The sequence below is a fragment of the Camellia sinensis genome, chromosome 14 (assembly GCF_055761805.1).
Source record: "Camellia sinensis isolate YWXY chromosome 14, ASM5576180v1, whole genome shotgun sequence".
NCBI lineage: Eukaryota > Viridiplantae > Streptophyta > Magnoliopsida > Ericales > Theaceae > Camellia > Camellia sinensis.
The window spans coordinates 45,872,830-45,890,761 of NC_138974.1; the positions used below are offsets into that span (position 1 = coordinate 45,872,830).

The 17,932-nt window shown below is 29.8% G+C and overlaps 1 protein-coding gene and 1 long non-coding RNA gene across 4 annotated transcripts; one reads left to right on the forward strand and one right to left on the reverse strand.

The window, feature by feature from the left end:
* Nucleotides 1-1,208: 1,208 nt before the first annotated feature.
* LOC114317736 (PPPDE putative thiol peptidase family protein) lies at nt 1,209-5,353 on the reverse strand. Of its 2 annotated transcripts, none has more exons than XM_082905696.1 (5): nt 5,103-5,353; nt 3,265-3,340; nt 3,041-3,138; nt 2,173-2,489; nt 1,209-1,794 (listed from the first exon to the last, which is right to left on the reverse strand). In XM_082905696.1, the coding sequence occupies exons 2-5, from the start codon at nt 3,271-3,273 to the stop codon at nt 1,373-1,375; spliced, it is 846 nt and encodes a 281-aa protein (XP_082761822.1). In that variant the 5' UTR covers nt 3,274-3,340; nt 5,103-5,353; the 3' UTR covers nt 1,209-1,372. The 2 variants fall into 2 exon arrangements, with proteins under 2 accessions (XP_082761822.1, XP_082761823.1); XM_082905697.1 differs by having other exon boundaries at nt 3,265-3,335; nt 5,101-5,167.
* Nucleotides 5,354-13,827: 8,474 nt separating this feature from the next.
* LOC114288536 (uncharacterized) lies at nt 13,828-16,229 on the forward strand. 2 transcript variants are annotated; one of them, XR_014350584.1, is made up of 3 exons: nt 13,828-13,962; nt 15,570-15,735; nt 15,975-16,229. It is a non-coding gene; the product is annotated as an uncharacterized LOC114288536 (long non-coding RNA). The 2 variants fall into 2 exon arrangements; XR_014350583.1 differs by lacking the exon at nt 15,975-16,229 and having other exon boundaries at nt 15,570-15,889.
* Nucleotides 16,230-17,932: the final 1,703 nt, after the last annotated feature.

Consider the following 17,932-nt stretch of genomic DNA (forward strand, 5'->3'; position numbering starts at 1 on the left):
TTTTTGTAGCAATTTTTTGCTTTTTTTATTTTGATATTTAGTGAATTTTTTTTTAAAAAAAATATATATATATATATATATTTATCATTTAAAAAAAAAAACATTTTAAGCCTTGTGATTAGACTAGACTACCTTAAAACTTAAAATAAGCAAAATTTGAAAGAAGGTAAAAAAATAATGAATTAATTTTCTTGGCTTTATCTTGTGTTTGTTGTTTTTATTTTTGTTTTTGTTTTTTTCGAATTTGGTTCAATTTTTTGGAAAGGATTTTCGCCTTAATACTCAAGACCTAAAAGAAAAATCATAAAACAATTTACAAAAGACACTCAACACAAAAAGTTTTGAAAAAAAAAAATAACTAAAAAAGTTGTGCCGTGCTTAATCTTAACCGCCGCACAAAACACTACGGCTATAAACGAGTTACATTAATCAAAAATTGGATTTGAAAATTTAATAATTTTAATATATATTTAAACTACAAATTTTTTTTAGGTGGTTGTCTGTTATGAAATTTTGTAAACAAATTCTTACTAATCTTCCAACTTATTCATTTTGACAGGTAGAAGAAGCATTTCATAGGGTAGAAAATCCATTTTAAACTGTTTTTATTCCAATTAATTTATAAAATATTCTTATATTTTAATAAATCCTATTATTTGAACATTTAATATATCATATTCTAATTCTCATATTTAAGATATTTTATAGACATTTCTACCCTTCCAAATATTTTTTTGAACAAACATTAATGTTGTGAACATTCACATTACAGAATATTTACATTTATAATGTGAATATTATTAAAAATATTTTGATAACTATATCACCTAAAAAATTTATTAGAAAATAAGAAAATAATATAAACTAAATGAAACATAAATAAGTGAAAAGAGATTTATGAAAAAGTGTCCCTAAAGTTAAACTACTTTGGCTAACGAAAATGCTAGACTCTAAAATTTTATTAAAAATTTTATTAAATATCTCACATGGGTTTGAGTCTCACATGAAACCCACATTATATGAATACTACACCTATGTAAAACATTTAGTAAAATTTTTAAGGTCTAACATTATTATAATGGATATAAAAATATGGGACTGGACAGCATAAAACCAAGTGGTTATGAAAAGCAAAACACAACAAAAACACTAGGTCTTCATTAAGGGAAGAATTAAATATAACAAATAAAAAAAAAAAATAGGAAATATATTTCAAGGCAGCTGGATTGATACTGACCGGGCAGACAGTTTTCATCTGTTTAAAATAACGATGTGTCAACAAATTTCAATGGGGTTTTTCATTAAAACCCACAAATATAGATGTCCAATAAAACAATACTGTTGAAAAATGGAACACAATCCTTCTGAACACTTAGCTCTGTGCAGTATTTGCATACCCGTGTCTTTGCATCACCCTTCGGGTTGCAAGTGCTGCAGCCTCACTGGCACGTAATGTCCCACTTGCCATAATGGCAGTGAATTCAGCGCAGATCTCCTCTTGTACCTTGTTCCGGGCATTCCCAATAGGATCATTGACAGATGACTTTAACTGTGACACCGTTTTGTCCGTCTTCTTTGACTCCCCAAACTTGGCAAGTTGCTCTTCAGATTTCACTTTACTTCCACTCTCTTTGAGATTCACTTTTGTTGTTGATGACTTGCTACCACTAGCTACAGATTTCCCGACGGTGCTTGTTGGCTGGGGAGTCTGGGCTTGTGTAGGGGGGCGGAACTGTGGCACTTGGGGAACAGCACCTGCTCTCAACGTTGTCTCCAGTTGCTGTATCATAGGCACTGCATGAAAAAATAATAATAATAATCAATTAAATTAAGCAGTTGCTCAAATAAGGTTTCTAATACAATCCGCTTCACTCGTTCAATATCATATCTAGCCTAAGAGAAACTTCGATTCAGACACAAACCCACAGATTCATAAAGAAACTATAAAAGACATTAAAGAACAGAATTCATTTTCAAGCTTACAGGTGCTCTAAAATTTTGCAGACAAAAATTCAGCAAGAGTCCCATTTCTCAAGTGACTTGCACCAAAAGAACAACACTTCCAAAATAGGAACCACGATGAACATGATGCATTTCAATTAATAAGCTCAAAGAAATCTAAAGATAATTGCCTTTGGAAAAACTTGGGAGGTTTTGGACAAGAAAACTTACATATCATAGCACCCATTGGACTGCTCATAACTTCATTGGGGAGGTTCAAGATATAGTCTGGAATAGTTGCACCCACCAAAAATTGAGCAACCTCATTGCTGAAATTGTTGCAATTGTGAGTGAGCAAACTGTAAGTTTCTGCAGCGTACCGGGGACTGATATCCTGCAAATACATTTCAAAAACTTCCTGGGGCACATGCGTGACACCAAGATCTACCACTCTCATTGGGGTTCCATATGGCGTTGTTCCAGCAGGAGAATGCTGTATACCACCACCAAAATAATATTCATTACCATAAACTACTACTCCTGTGTGCCTGTCATTCAAAGACGTAAAACAAACCATTAACTTTCAAAACCAGAAATATGCAACAGCATAATTCTAATTGGACAATGTTAGTAGGCCCCCTCGTGTAACCGGTTAATCAAACTGACAGGCTGGCCTATTTAGTGCTCCCAAAACGACTTCCCACATATTCCCCCAACCTCTATTAGATGAGGACAAAAAAACAACATTTTTTTTAGTATAAAATAAATATCCATACAGAATGATGTAGTTGTTTGTGGTTCTTCCATTTCAAACCAAAACACCCATCATTATTTGATAGATTTTAGGTGCAAGAGTTTTGATTGTGAGACATTTTCATAATAATAATAATAATAATAATAATATATCAGCCACTAATTAGCATTGTGAATCGCATTCATTGTGGAATTGGATGAATCACTGGAAAGAACCTATTTCAAGCTTTATGGAGTATATTTGCTGAATCAATTTTTCTTGAAAGTATTGACCTCCAAGACAATGTCACCACTCACATTCACTTATTTCCAATTCATAATTACCTCCAACAAATAAAATACTTACCATATCGCTTCAATAGCTTTTCCCAAAAAAGTTGTGGAGAGCTGGCGAGCCAATCCTTGGCTCAAGTCATACACATTCAGGGAAACCTTGTGACCCTCCTGCCATCAAACAGTTGTCCAAAGAAACAACATAAAATTGAAAACACCAGGCGCATTAGGATAAACCTGGAACAGTAGGTAACACATAATTAACAATCAAAAGCATTAAAATAAAATTTCCATTACCTCTTCCATCTCCACAGGCTTCACTAGTTAAAAAAATAACCCAAATGGAATTTTTTACGTCGTTGAACAAGATAACCTATGTAAATCACCAATAAATCAGCAATTCAGTAGCATACCAGAAAAAGCAAATAAGTAATGGCAACCATGTAAAAAAAAGTCAGAACATGCAAATAAATGTCTTACAATAATAAGTAATACAGACTGTGCACCAAAAACCTTTCGCTCAATTTTACAAACGACATGACCATCTTATTTATTTATTTAGGTTAAAAGCATCCATAAGGAAATATCAATAATCATACATATAATTCTCAATATTTTGAACATTGAACTAAAGAAAAATTACAGAAGATTAAGGGCCAAAAAACTTCAGTTACATGTGCTCCTTTATCCATTCAGTTATGAGCACTTGAAAAAAACAACATATTCAAGTAATAAGTGCTTAGTAATAGCTCCACTGAAATCAAAGACTACTTGGACCCAATAAAAAATTTCAAAAAAAGATAAGACATGAATATGAAACCCAATAGCGATGTGCAATCAGCTATCGTATTCGGCCACGCATGCATTTTCCATTATTATGTGCAATAAACCCATAAGTATGGGATGGGTGCAAAAACTTGCAAAGAGAAAAATGATTCATATTCGATCCAAAAAACTCCACAGCTTTGAAAACAATCAAGCAAAACAAAACTTTCCATTTTCTAGACAACACAACACTAACACTCCACAGCTTATATACAATCAAGCAAAATGAAACACTCAATTGCCAGACATTAACTGTAGTAACATGAAGAGGGAAAATAGTTTGTTTTGATGAAAAATATTTTTGACAAAAATATTTTAGTCATTTTCTGTTATTTAGTTGAACAGAAAGCAAGTAAAACATTTTTTAAAGAAATATCATTTTCTCACAAGTGATTTAATTTTAAAAATTCTATAAGGCAATTTTTATAAAATTGACTCTTACTACTTTTTCAACACATTCAGCTTTTTAAAATAAGTATCTTAGCTCAATAAAAAGTCATAAATAACACTTTATTAATCAAAATTTCTCTTTCTATAGATAAGATACTTTTGTTTCAAATGTCAACCAAACGCCAAAACAAAAACAAAATTATTTTTTGTTTATGTAAAATCAATTTACAAAGAAAAATATTTTTTGTGTAATATTTTACATCGAAACAAGCGGAGCCTAAAACCAAGATAACAAAATAAAAATTGTTACAAAGCTCCATAAATGGCTTGCAGTCTCACAGTCCCCACGTTCAAACTCCCAAAATCCTAAATTTTCCCTAACCAACATAGAACAAAATCAAAGATCTGTCTCACAATCCCCACATTCAAACTCCCAAAATGCTAACTTTTCACTCAATTGAAGATTATTCAAGATCTCGAAACATAATTAATTCCACGTAACCATCATAGGTTCTGTATAAGTCATATCCTCAGCTTCTCTGCCCAACACTCTCAAAATCTCAAATCCAATAGACAAAATATAATTAACAGATTCTTAAAAAAACCTAACATTTCATTTTTCAATTGTACCAAGGCCCGAACCTTCTCAAAACACAAATAAACGAATATCGTATACAGAATGCATACACACTCACCAAATCAAAACTACATTCATACACATCAAAACAAAAATTCATCCAAATCTCACAGATCAAACACAAAACCCTAAACTTGGCGCCCAAATCATCAATTTCAATGGAATTTCGGCACATATATACAAAATTTCTTTTTTTTTTTAAAAAAGGTACAAATACAGAAAAGATATACATATAAATGTGGATATGTAGAAGAAGACAATGGAGATTGGAGAGGGAATGTACCTGATTGAGGAGGAGAAGGAGCGAGAGAGCAATCGATGTTGCGTCAAAGAACAGAGCTTTGGAGAGGGACCGAGAGAGAGGGTGGAATGCGCCTTTTATAGTCGAACAAATGGTAAAAGCAAAGGGGTGGACCGAGTACCTCTCGGAGTTTCGATTCGCATTCTATGACCTTCTAGAAATTACTGGCTTCTTTGACGCGCAATGTTCGTTTTTGGACCTTTTCTGTTTTTTGTAATAACAAATTGGGAAAAAGCACCAATAAATTTTAAATTTGAAAATGTTAATCTATTAAGTTTTGAAGGGTTTTTGTTGGACTAATAGGTCTAATTTCTTTAAAAGTTTATTATAAGCCTTTTTTTGTTAAACATTATTCATCAAACATTAAATATTAGCAACGTCAGAATTATTTATCAAACATCAAACATTAGCAACGTCAGGATTATTCGTATAATGTCGGTGAAAACATTAGCAACGTTAGAATTATTCATCCAACATCAAGCATTATCAACGTCAGGATTATTCATCAAACATCAACCATTAAACATTAAGATTATCCATCAAACATCAAACATTATTCATCAAACATCAAACCCAACCATTAAACATTAGGATTATTCATCAACCATCAAACATTATTCATCAAACATCAAATTGGCCTCTCAAAACAAAAAAACAAAAAAAAAACAAACAAAAAATCATCATAACTTCTTTGATAATCCATTATAGTATACATCATCTCAGATTCAAATCCTGATTCAATTTTCCAATCGAAAACCTTTGACTTCAATTCAATTCTCATTTCAAATCCATTTCCTTTTCATTCACCTTCAACAATTTCAATTCCAAATCTCTATCTCTTCGATTCCTAGGGTTTCGTCTATGCCGATCAATTTGACTCCGAACGCGATTCCGACAATAAACGCCGCAAGGCAGACTTCGATCACTACCGACTTGGCATCGCGATCCAAAACCCAGATTCGATGATGTTCAATGTTAGAACAAACCACGAAAGCGGCGCAGTCGCCATCGTCTGCGGCGGTTACGGAGTAGGAGCTAATGGTGCGATGGATGGATCGCCGCCTAGGGTTTCATGATCTGAGAGAAGAACGTACCGCTGAAGGCGATGCCGGAGGTAGCGACGACGCAGGGTCTGAATGACGGTGTTCTCTTGGCGAGTGAAAGACTGTTTGAGGAGTCCAGACTTGTCCAGAAACTTGGTCCATGTCTTGACGAAGAAGGATCCCAAGAGCCCCGCAGAGACATTGAGAGAAGGTATAAAACTTGGTCCATGTCTTGTGATGTTTGATGTTATTTTGATGATGATGTTTGATATTGTTTTGATGATGATGTTGTGATGTAAAAAATGGACTAAATGGTTTATAAAAAAAATTCAGGACTAGATAGAGTAACATTTTCCAATATGGGACTCAAGAGTAATTTTTCCTAACAAATTTTCATTCTCATTTTTTTTTTAATTATTATTTTACAATTCATTTTTTGTAATCATTTTTTTTTATTTTTTATGGAAAATATTTGTAAAAAAATAAAGATAATGAATTGACTTTTTATTATTATTTATTATTATTATTATTATTGAGTATTTAGCTAATTATTAGAGTACCTCTAACAGACCACTAATTTTTTCATTCAAATTTATTTTAAATTTGAGTGTTATTTTAACAACACGCTAAAGTAGTTTTTTTTTAAATTCTAAAAAAAACAAAATTAACCCTTTTATCTAATTTTCTCCACTTTTTTTTGAAAAAATTGAAAAATTAACTAAAATAACTAATTCTCAAAATAACATTAAAAAACTTGATTTGATATCAACATTACTCCAAGCTTTACATTAAATTTCATCAAAACATTTTTACAAATTCTTTTGTTTTCTCAAATTTCTGTTTCATCAAATTTGATAAAATAAAAAATAAAAAATAAAAAAAAGTCATTTCAAATGCTTCATTTTTTAAAAATTTTTATCAAATTTGAAATATTTGATGAGTTTTCAATTTGATGGAAAATATGTCTCTCCCTTTATTCGATGAATAATTGATGAAATGATTCAAAATGATTTTTAAATTTTTTTTTATCAAATTTAAATTTAATGAAAGAAAACGTGAAGGTTTAGAGATACATTTATAAATTAGTTTTTATAATTACAGTTGTTTGTTTTTAAAAATATACTTATCATTTATTTTTCTAAGACAAATGTCATAAATTGAATAAATTGTAAGAGGGTGTTTGAGATGATATAAATAAATATATTTTTTGATTTAATACAAAAATATGTACAAAAAAATAGAGAGATTATATGACTCGAAAAGATGAAAAGATAAAAAAAAATACCACTTTTGTAGAGGATGTCGAATATTGCCTAATTATCATATTAACTTAATTTTTTTTATTTGAATAATATATATAAAAAAAAGGGTAAATTACATTTACCTCCCTTGAGATTTCTGACAAATACAAGGACCTCCCCTGTGGTTTGAATAATTACAGTAATCTCCCCTACTTTACCTGATAATATAAAGATTTCCTCCTGCTGTCAAAAATCACTAAACGGTGTTACTTTTTTCTTAGAAAATTACCTTATTGCCCTTCCCTTGAAAATATTAAAAAATGTTTTTGGATTGGAGGATAGGTTTGGAATGTTTGGAACAGTATTTTTGGATTTATTTTTTAAAAATATTAAAAAATGTTTTTTTAAAAAATATTTTTAATTTAAATATATAATTTTTATTTAAATATTTTATTTTATTTTGTAAATATTTTAATATTTTAATTTTAATGTTTTAAACTCAAAACACAATTTCACACTCAAATCATAACCAAACACATAACTCAAAACTCAATTCAAAAATTATTTTCAAACCTCATAACTAAACACATAACTCGACACTCCACACTACTTTCAAAACTCTACATTCAAATCGTAACCAAACTCATAACAAAAAAATTTAAATATTTAAAAATATATTTATAAAATAAAATAAAATATTTAAAATAAAACTATATATTTAAAATAAAAATATTTAAATTTTTTAATATTTAAAAAATATATTTAAAATATTAAAAAAAATATAACACATAGATGCATGAAACATAATGCACATTAGAATAAATAAATAAATATTTAAAATATAAAACATTTACCCTAAAAAAATAAATTCAAGAAATTATTTCTAATTGGAATTGTGATTCTATGAGTTTTGAAAAGATTTTTGAAAATTTCTAATTGGAATTGTGTATTTGGTTAACAATCTATGAGTTTTGAATTTTTTTTTGAAAATTTCTAATTAGAATTGGAATTCTAAAAGAGAACCAAACATGATTCTAAAAAAATCTTTTTTCGGAACATGTTTTTACTCAAAACTCAATTCAAAAATTATTTTCAAAACTCATACCCACAAACTTAAAACTCAATTCAAATCTTTTTTCAAAACTCAAAACTCTTTCAAAAACTCAAAACCAAACTTTTTCAAAAACACTATTTAAAAGAAAAAAAAATTCAAAAAAGTTTATTTTATTTTTTAAAATTATTTTTAGAATCATGATTTGAGTGTAGAGTCGTATTTTGAGTTATGAGTTTTGAAAAGAAAAAATTTGTTTGGTTATAAATTTTGAAATTTTTTGAAATTATTTTTTTAGGGTAAATATTTTATATTTTAAATATTTATTTATTTATTTTAATGTGCATTATATTTTATACATCTATGTGTTGTATTTTTTTAAAATATTTTAAATATATTTTTTAAATATTAAAAAAATTTTAAATTTTAATTTTTATTTTAAATATATAGTTTTTATTTTAAATATTTTATTTTATTTTATAAATATATTTTTAAATATTTTATTTTTTTGTTATGCGTTTGGTTACGATTTGAATGTAAAGTTTTGAAAGTAGTGTGGAGTGTTGAGTTATGTGTTTGGTTATGAGGTTTGAAAATAATTTTTAAATTGAGTTTTGAGTTATGTGTTTGGTTACCATTTGAGTGTGAAATTGTGTTTTGAGTTTAAAATATTAAAATTAAAAAATAAAATATTTACAAAATAAAATAAAATAAAATATTTAAATAAAAATTATATATTTATAATAAAAAATATATATTTTTTAAAACAGTTTTTAATATTTTTAAAAAATAAATCCAAAAATACCGCTCCAAACACTCTAAACCTATCCTCCAATCAAAAAATATTTTTTAATATTTTTAAAGGGAAGGGAAATAAAGTAATTTTCGAAGGAAAAAGTAACACCGTTTAGTGATTTTTTATAGCAGGGGAATCTTGATATTGTCAGGTAAAGTAAGGGAGGTTACTGTAATTATTCAAACCACAGAAGAGGTCCTTGTATTTGTCAGAAACTGCAGGGGAGGTAAATGTAATTTACCCAAAAAAATATAAAACTAATTATCAAAATAAGATATGAACCTCTAATTCGCCCTTCAGCGACTATTAGGCTACTGTAGTCATGTTCATAATTACTCCAAACACATTCACATGTCGAGTCTAATGCATTGACGTGGTGAACAAGCTACTTCGTCACATTGTTTTTAAAATTAATTTTTTTAGTAATTTTTTAATTTTTTATGAAAAATATGTATAAAAAAAATTTAATAAATTATATTTTTTTGTAGTAACTTTTTAAAATTTTAAGTTGACAAAACAACCCTAAGTTTAATTTTTAGATCATTGTTATTTTTTGTATATTTTCCTCTTATTGATTGTAAAAAATAATAATAATAACTATATCTGAAGTTTTTGTTTTGCATGCAAAACAATAACTTAAAAATAATTTTATTCTTAAATTTTTAATTTTATTTTACAAGCTAAAAGTATTTAATAATTTTATTCTTAAATTTTTAATTTTATTTTACAAGCTAAAAGTATTTAATGAAATGTTTTATTTTATAATTTTTTTTTTTTTAGTTTTGATAATATAGTTTTATTTTTTATATCAAACTAATGATTTGAGACCGAGGAAAATACAATTCACAATTATGAAAACACAGATACATTTGCATATACACAAATAGAAAGAAACAAAATCAGTAATCGTACAACACCAAAAGCAACTAAAAGTCATTGACTTTTAATTTACATAAATAATATAAGGTAATGACTCGTGACACCGCTTAATGATTTGCCCACAATTCACAACCCATAACTGCTTATAGCACATGAAAAGTGACGTGGTAGTGGGTCTTATCTACTGTCACATGTATTTTGTGTCTTAGGCCCTCTTTGGAGACTTACCATTTTAATTAAAAAGTCAAAAAGTTACATTTTTAGTCAAAAAACCAACAACTTATACAAAAAAGTCAAAGATTGTCTTTTCTCTCTACTTTTTGCATATCTTTTCGTAATTAGCCAAAAAGTCATCCCACACATATAAGTTTTTTTTACCTACTTTTTTAGCCAAATAGCCAAAAAGTTACTAAATTAGCATGTTCCCAAACGAGGCCTTAGTTTTTGATTTTTTTTTTTACTTATCACATCATTAGTGATGGTGTTAGTGGTAAAAATGGTCTGTAGCGTTGTTGTATAGCACATATGTTCTGTTTGGAGTTAAATTTATTTTTTATTAAAATATGAGATTAAAAAAATAATATATTTGAGAATGATTTTTTAATTTATATATATATAAAATAATAGGAATAATAAAGTTTTTTTGTTTTTTTAGTATGAGTTCAATTTTTTAAAAACATTTGTAGTAACTTTTAGTTAAAATAGTCATTTGTCAAATGGCATATTGCAAATTTTGAATTTCTATCAACTAATTGCAAATTTTGAAAAAAATTGTTGGACATTTTTATTAAATACCAAAATTAATTTCAATTCTTGCAAACCATAACCCTACTTTTACGTCAAATCATTACCTAAGGATTTGTTTAGGGTGTGGGTTGATTTTTTAATTTTTTTGATTTTTTAGTTATTTTAGTTTTGAGCTAAAAAAATCTCGTTTGGAATATATTTTTTTAGAATTTTTAACTTTAGTAAGAGAAAAAATAAAATAATTATAAATTAAATGTGACATTTTATCATATTTAATTAAAATAACATATTTTGTTCTGTATAATTATTTTAACCCCAACCTTTATCCCAGACCCCGGGGGGAGGTTTAAAGCTCCTGTTCACCTTCTACTATCACCCATCAATTTCCTGCATCTTTGTTTTTCAATGTCTTCACTTTCTATTTCTCACTTCACAAATCTGTTTTTTCTTATTTTTTGTTATTTCAAAATTATAGCTCTATAAATCACGCGAGAGAGTCACAAATAGAAAATACAAAGATTATATTTGTTTGAACGAATTGGATAAAGAAAAATTATAATTGATCGGATTGTTAATCTTATGATACATAGTCTTTAAATTATTTGGTTAGAAAAGATATGTATCCTATATTTGTTTAGTCATGAAATTAGATGTATGAAAATAACTATTCCATTAAATCCTAAATTTGTTTAAAATATTATGAAAAATGATAAATATTTAAAAGACAATTTTCCTATTTTAAGTTGTTTACTGAATAATAGCAATATTAAACTTGTCTTTAATATTTTTATTTTTTTGTGCTAGATTAAATAAAAATTTATTTTATTTTATTTTTAAATTAAATAAATTTATTTTTAAAAATTAAAAAAATAAAATATCAATAAATATTGTGTTGTTTTTTTAAAATAAATTTACTTTAAAGGGAAAATTAGTCTAAAGTCCCTCTTCTATTTTTAATAATGGAAGATGTCCACAATATTATTTTTTGATATCTAAGGTCCCTCCCATCTATCACAGAGAAATTCAGCCCCCTTCCTTTTGTCTACTCTCACTCATCACCACAATCAAACACGCACACACAGAGAGTTCACTACACACAGACATGTACATACATACAAAGAGAGAAACCCAGAGCTTTCTAGAGAGAGAAAATGAAGATGATCGGAAAAACAGTCCTTTCTCTCATACTCATCCTCATCATCTTCATCACCTACTCTATTTATATCGGAACCGTTGATGTCATATCACACTTCTTTTCCCGGTTGAGGAGCGACGATCCAGAGGCGTTGCTGTCGCTGGAGAGATTTAACAGAAGGTAAAAAATGGCCGGAAATGGCTCGACTGACAATGGTGGCGAGCTCGATGTTCATGAGGTCGTCGAGGGCTGGGATGTTCTCGTCGAGCTGGCTAAGAAGCGGCGATCCAGAGGCGTTGCTGTCGCCGGAGAGATTTAACAGAAGGTAAAAAGTAGTCGTCTGCTCCGCTGCCACACCCACACGACGCTGCACCATCACTCTGTTTCCAGGTGATGGCATTGGCCCTGAAGTCATCTCCGTTGCCAATAACGTCCTCCAGCTCACTGGCTCTCTTGAAGGTAAACCCTTGTCTAAAAAATCCCAACTTGATTTCTTGTTCGGTTGGTGAGAAAATATAGAAGAAAGATAGGAAAATAACTGATTTATTAATTTCAATTTCTTGGTGGACTAAATGTTGTTCTAAAGGTCATCAACAGTGAAGAGTTTATGCTTAAAAATTTTCTTACTTATTTCACAAACCAAACAGAGTTGTTATTTTATTTCAGTGTTCTTGACCAAAATATACACATATCTCAGTGGCCAAACAGGTTCTTATATATACATCAAACTGGTTCTTATATACACATCAAACTAGTGTTTGACCAAATAGGTTCTTATATACACATGCATATCAAACTGGTTCTTATATACACATCAAACCTAGAGAAAATTCAAATTTCTCTGGGTTTTCTGGGTTCATTTTGACCAATTTTCTCTGGATTTTTAAATTTCTCTGGATTCATTTTGATCAATTGAAAACCGGTGAAGTCAAAGAAATTTTCAAATTTCTCTAGAGTGTTGAGTCTAGAAGAGGCAGGGAAAACAGAGAAATTTAAAATTTCTCTAGAGATTTAATTTTGTGGAAAGACAGAGAAATTTCTCTGGGAGAGTGGGAAGTATATGGAAGGTAGAGAAATTTGGAGAAGGTGAGAGCAGAGAAATTTACAGTGGAAAATTTCTCTGTGACGTGAATTTTCTCTAGACCAATTTTTTCTGGATCAACTTGAGGGATCTTAAACATTATGAAAATATTGAGTGTCCTTTATACTGTAAAATCATAATGCCAGTGACCTTAAAAGAAAAACCTACTTTAAAAGATAATAATAATTAAATAAAACATCAAAAAAAATTTAAATAATGAAATTAAAAAATATCAATAAAATTTTAAAATAAAACATCTATAAAAATTTATTTTAAAAAAATTAAATAAATAAAACATGAATAAAAATTAAATAATTTTATTTTTAAATTGAGACATTTAAAATTTATTAAATATAATACATAATTAAATCAAATACTTTGAAGACAAATATGTCATTTTATCATTTAATCCTATGAGATAATTATCCCATCAATTAGAATACAATAATTTCACAAATGTAAGATGGATAGTCCAACCGAAATCTTGATCCGCCTTACCAATTTACAACCAAACAATAGCCTATATGATCCAATGGATATGACACCTATGTTGTGTTTGGTTAGGGGATTTGAGGAGGGAATTGGAAAAAGAAATGAAAAAGATTGGTGAAATGTGAATAAAACATATCTATATTTCACATAGTTTCACACACTTTTTTCCTTTTCCGTTTCCCTTTCCAAATTTCTCCATAAATCCTCAAACCAAACACTCAAACCAAACACTACACTAAGAGCATCTCCAGAAGCCTCTCTATTCCTCCATATTTGTTACTATAGCTAGCTTGGAAGGGTAAACGATGGCTCCAGCAGACTCGCCCAAGCATCGCCAAGATGATTGTGAGCTACAGTACCTCGCCAGGACAAGCGAGGTACTGTTCATGCACCTTTTAATTTTTTATTTGTTTTTGGCTGCTGAACTTTGTTTTTGGCGGTAAAATTTTTCATTTCTGTTTATTTTGTTCATTTTGTTTTTTGCTTGATTTGAACTCTGACCCAAAATTAATGCCATTCTGTTATTATTATAATTTTGATAGATTACAGAAAATATTGATCAATCTTTAATGGGTTCAGAAAATATTGATGAAACAGAGAAGAAAATTTATACAGACTATTTTGTTTCTTTATTTCTGGCTAATAGTAAAATGTATTTATGAAAAATCAAAGATTACATCTTGCATATATTTGAAATTGTTGAATTTGGTTTAGTATTTGATGTTTCTTCGGATTTGGATAACATAGAACACAATTTAATGTTGTTGCACAATGGCCTGCCAACTGTTTGATAAAATGCTTATAAGAAACTTAGGCTACTAAAATGAAGTGAGTGAACGTAATTGGGTTTAGTATTTGATGTTTCTTCGGATTTGGATAACATAGAACACAATTTAATGTTGTTGAATTTGGTTTCCTGGGCACGTCTTTGGAAACTAGAAATGATTTCATAAATCTCTTGCCTCCTTGTATGATTCAAGCTTCATACATGATAAAAAAAAAAAAAAAATTAAAAAAGGCTTCATGCTTGATAAATGGGTGGCACCGTGGAAATTTATTCTTAATGATAAGGAAGAAATTTAGAACAAAATAATTTGTAAGTAGAAGTAAGAAAATATTTAGGATGACTAAATGCTGATATCAAGTAATGAAGTTATTGATTGATTCCTTGTGGATGAGATGGAACATAGTAGATAAGCAGAAGAGGACATGATTCTGTGTTATTATTTGTTTTCTGAAATATGTAGATTTTGTTTCCACAAAAAGTAACCTTTGAAGTTAGTCTATTTGTTTTTCATTTGTGGGCTCATTCTAGGATTTCAAGAAAGCACATAATTGGAACCATTTGACTATCTTTGTGGTTGCTAGTATTTTATTTGTTAGATGAACTGATGAACTGATAGTGTTATAGTTCATATTTAGATGAACTGATCTCATACTAGAACCTATTCCAATTTCTTTTTTGAAGATCAATATCTGCTGGAAATCAAACTGCAAGTTAATGGGTAGGATGCCTCATTATTCAGTGACTGATTTTTTGGTTAGAAGAAATATTTTTATTGTGACCACATTAGTACAATTTGATTGGATTTTGGTTATGTTGAGATTTTTTTGACAATTCCTGAATATATTATGCTATGGAAATACATGTTTGTAGTTTGTTCCCACGGTAGAGACAGTAATTCAATGATGGGTTTATCTTTAGTCTTGACACACATCATTTGGAGAACTAGTGTACAAGTATAACTAGTGTAGTCTGTTAAGATTCAAGTACCATAACAGTTTTGACTTTCTAGACTAAATTTCAGGGCAAGCTTAAAGGTGGATGAAGTGTCACTTTTTAAGTTGTCATTAGGGCTATACCAATATAATATATCTGATCTCATTAAATAGATGATAAGCCAATCCTTTTCTTTTCTTTTAAGTAATTTCCCCCACTCTTCTCTGGCTTCAATCAAATGGTTCCTAATTTATACTATTGCAGGACCAAAATCTCGTAACGGTATGGCTGAGGATATTCCAAAAGCAAAAATAAAGTCTGTGGCCAAATCATCCAAAATAAGGAGTTCAACTCTAATGCAACCTACAGCAAGTCACTTGGCAAAGCTAAGCCAAGGAAGAGAAGTTCATTCCATCCGATTCTTGGAAAGGTTATAGTTGTTCTTTCTACAGTATGATTGAATATTAACAGTTTGTCATTATCTTTTAATTTGTTGCCTGCACTATTGATAGTGTTTTTTGATTTCCAACTATCGTTATTATTAATTTCTGGTTTGTTTAGTATCATTCCGGTATATTTGCTTCCTTTTTGTCCTCCCCCTCCCCACTTGTCTATTTCTGATTTTCTGTATCTGTTTCTTCAATTCACTTTGCTGCCTTTAACTGCCAGGTCACAAAAGCCATTAACTAAATCAGATGAGAGAAGTTTGAGGAATCCTCTTGGGGTAGACAGAGATGCTACCAAAAGGCAAAAACTAGAGAATGGTTAATTGTGTAAGGTAAATTTGATGTATTTACCCATATTTTGGTGGACTTGAGTCTTGATGTATGCATTATGAATGTAGAATCTGTATGAAAACCAATATCTTTTTGTCAATGTATTCATGTGTTAATAATTAAATACATCACACACATGTTATACCAATTACCTTGGTATTAATCTGGTTTGGAAATTGTGTGTGCATCATTTACTTTCTAGAAGCCAGACTGAACTTGAAAGCTGAAGCCTGAAACTATTTTGACAAGTTTTAAGTGAATTTTAAGGTTTACTTCTAATGACTTTCCATTTAGAGTAGAATAACATATGGAAATGGGAAGAAGATAAGAGTGGAAATATAATTAAAGTGAAAACCATATAATTAAAGTGAAAACCATAGAATTAAAATGATAACCATATAATTAAAAGACATATAGAATTATAAAATTACACATAAATTAAAAGCATATACTGATTACATTCAAAACTAATAGCATACTACATAAAATGAAACTTCAAATTCAAAACTTTTACAACTCGCTGTGTAATTGCCACAAGTGTTCGACAAGGTCCGATTGGAGATGAGAATGTGTTTGCCTATCTCTAATGTTATGATGGCATTGAATGAATTCCATAAGTTCAGTAGTTCTCTCCTGTAACATTGTTACATGGGGACTGTCATCGATTTGATCATAATTGAAATCTTTTACTCCATTGTCATCCCGCTCATCTTCAATGATCATATTATGTAGAATTATGCACGCCTTCATAATATATTTAAGCATTTTAGTATTCCAAAAACGTGCTGGTCGACGCACAATTGCAAATCGTGCTTGAAGCACTCCAAATGCACGTTCTACATCTTTTCTTGTCGCCTCTTGAGCTGCAGCAAAAAGTTTTTTCTTATTTCCTTGAGGAGAAGGAATTGTTTTCACAAATGTTGACCATTGTGGATATATACCATCGGCGAGATAGTATCCCATTGTATATTCATTACCATTGATGGTGTAATTGACTGCAGGAGCACGCCCTTGAGCAAGTTCGGTAAATACAAAAGACCTTTCTAGCACGTTGATATCATTATGAGACCCAGGTAATCCAAAAAATGCATGCCAAATCCAAAGATCATATGATGCAACAGCTTCCAAAATAATTGTTGGTTCATGAATGTGACCAGTATACATACCTTTCAACGCAGTCGGACAATTTTTCCATTTCCAATGCATACAATCAATGCTCCCCAGCATTCCAGGAAATCCACGACTTTCACCAACCGCTAGTAGTTTAGCGATGTCATTGCTGTTTGGTGACCTCAAATACTCATTAGAAAAAATATCAACAACTGCTTTAACAAAATATTTTAAGCTTTCTATTACAGTGCTTTCTCCAATTCTCACATATTCATCCATAAAATCAGCGGCTACTCCATAAGCAAGCATCCTAAGTGCAACAGTTATCTTCTGAAGAGAAGACAAACCAAGCTTTCCAGCACAATTTCTTTTTTGAAGAAAGTATGGATCGTGCGCTTCTACTGCAGCTTGAATTCGAAGAAAAAGTGAACGCTTCATCCGAAACCTCCTTCGAAATAGCTCAGGAGGATATACAGGCGATTCAGCAAAATAGTCGAGAAAAAGCCTTTCATGACCTTGAATATGATCACGATGAATGACTTTACGACCTCGAACAGAACCACGACGTGAGCTTGATCCTATTTCACTATCTAGTAGTTCTTTATCCATAGTAATAGCTTTGAGCATCTCCAAATCATCATCAGATTCGGAGAAGTCAGAGTCATTTACAAGCATATCATAAAGAGAATTGGAAGCCATAGAGAGAGATATGGAAGTTTGGATGAAGTAGAAAATTGAGTT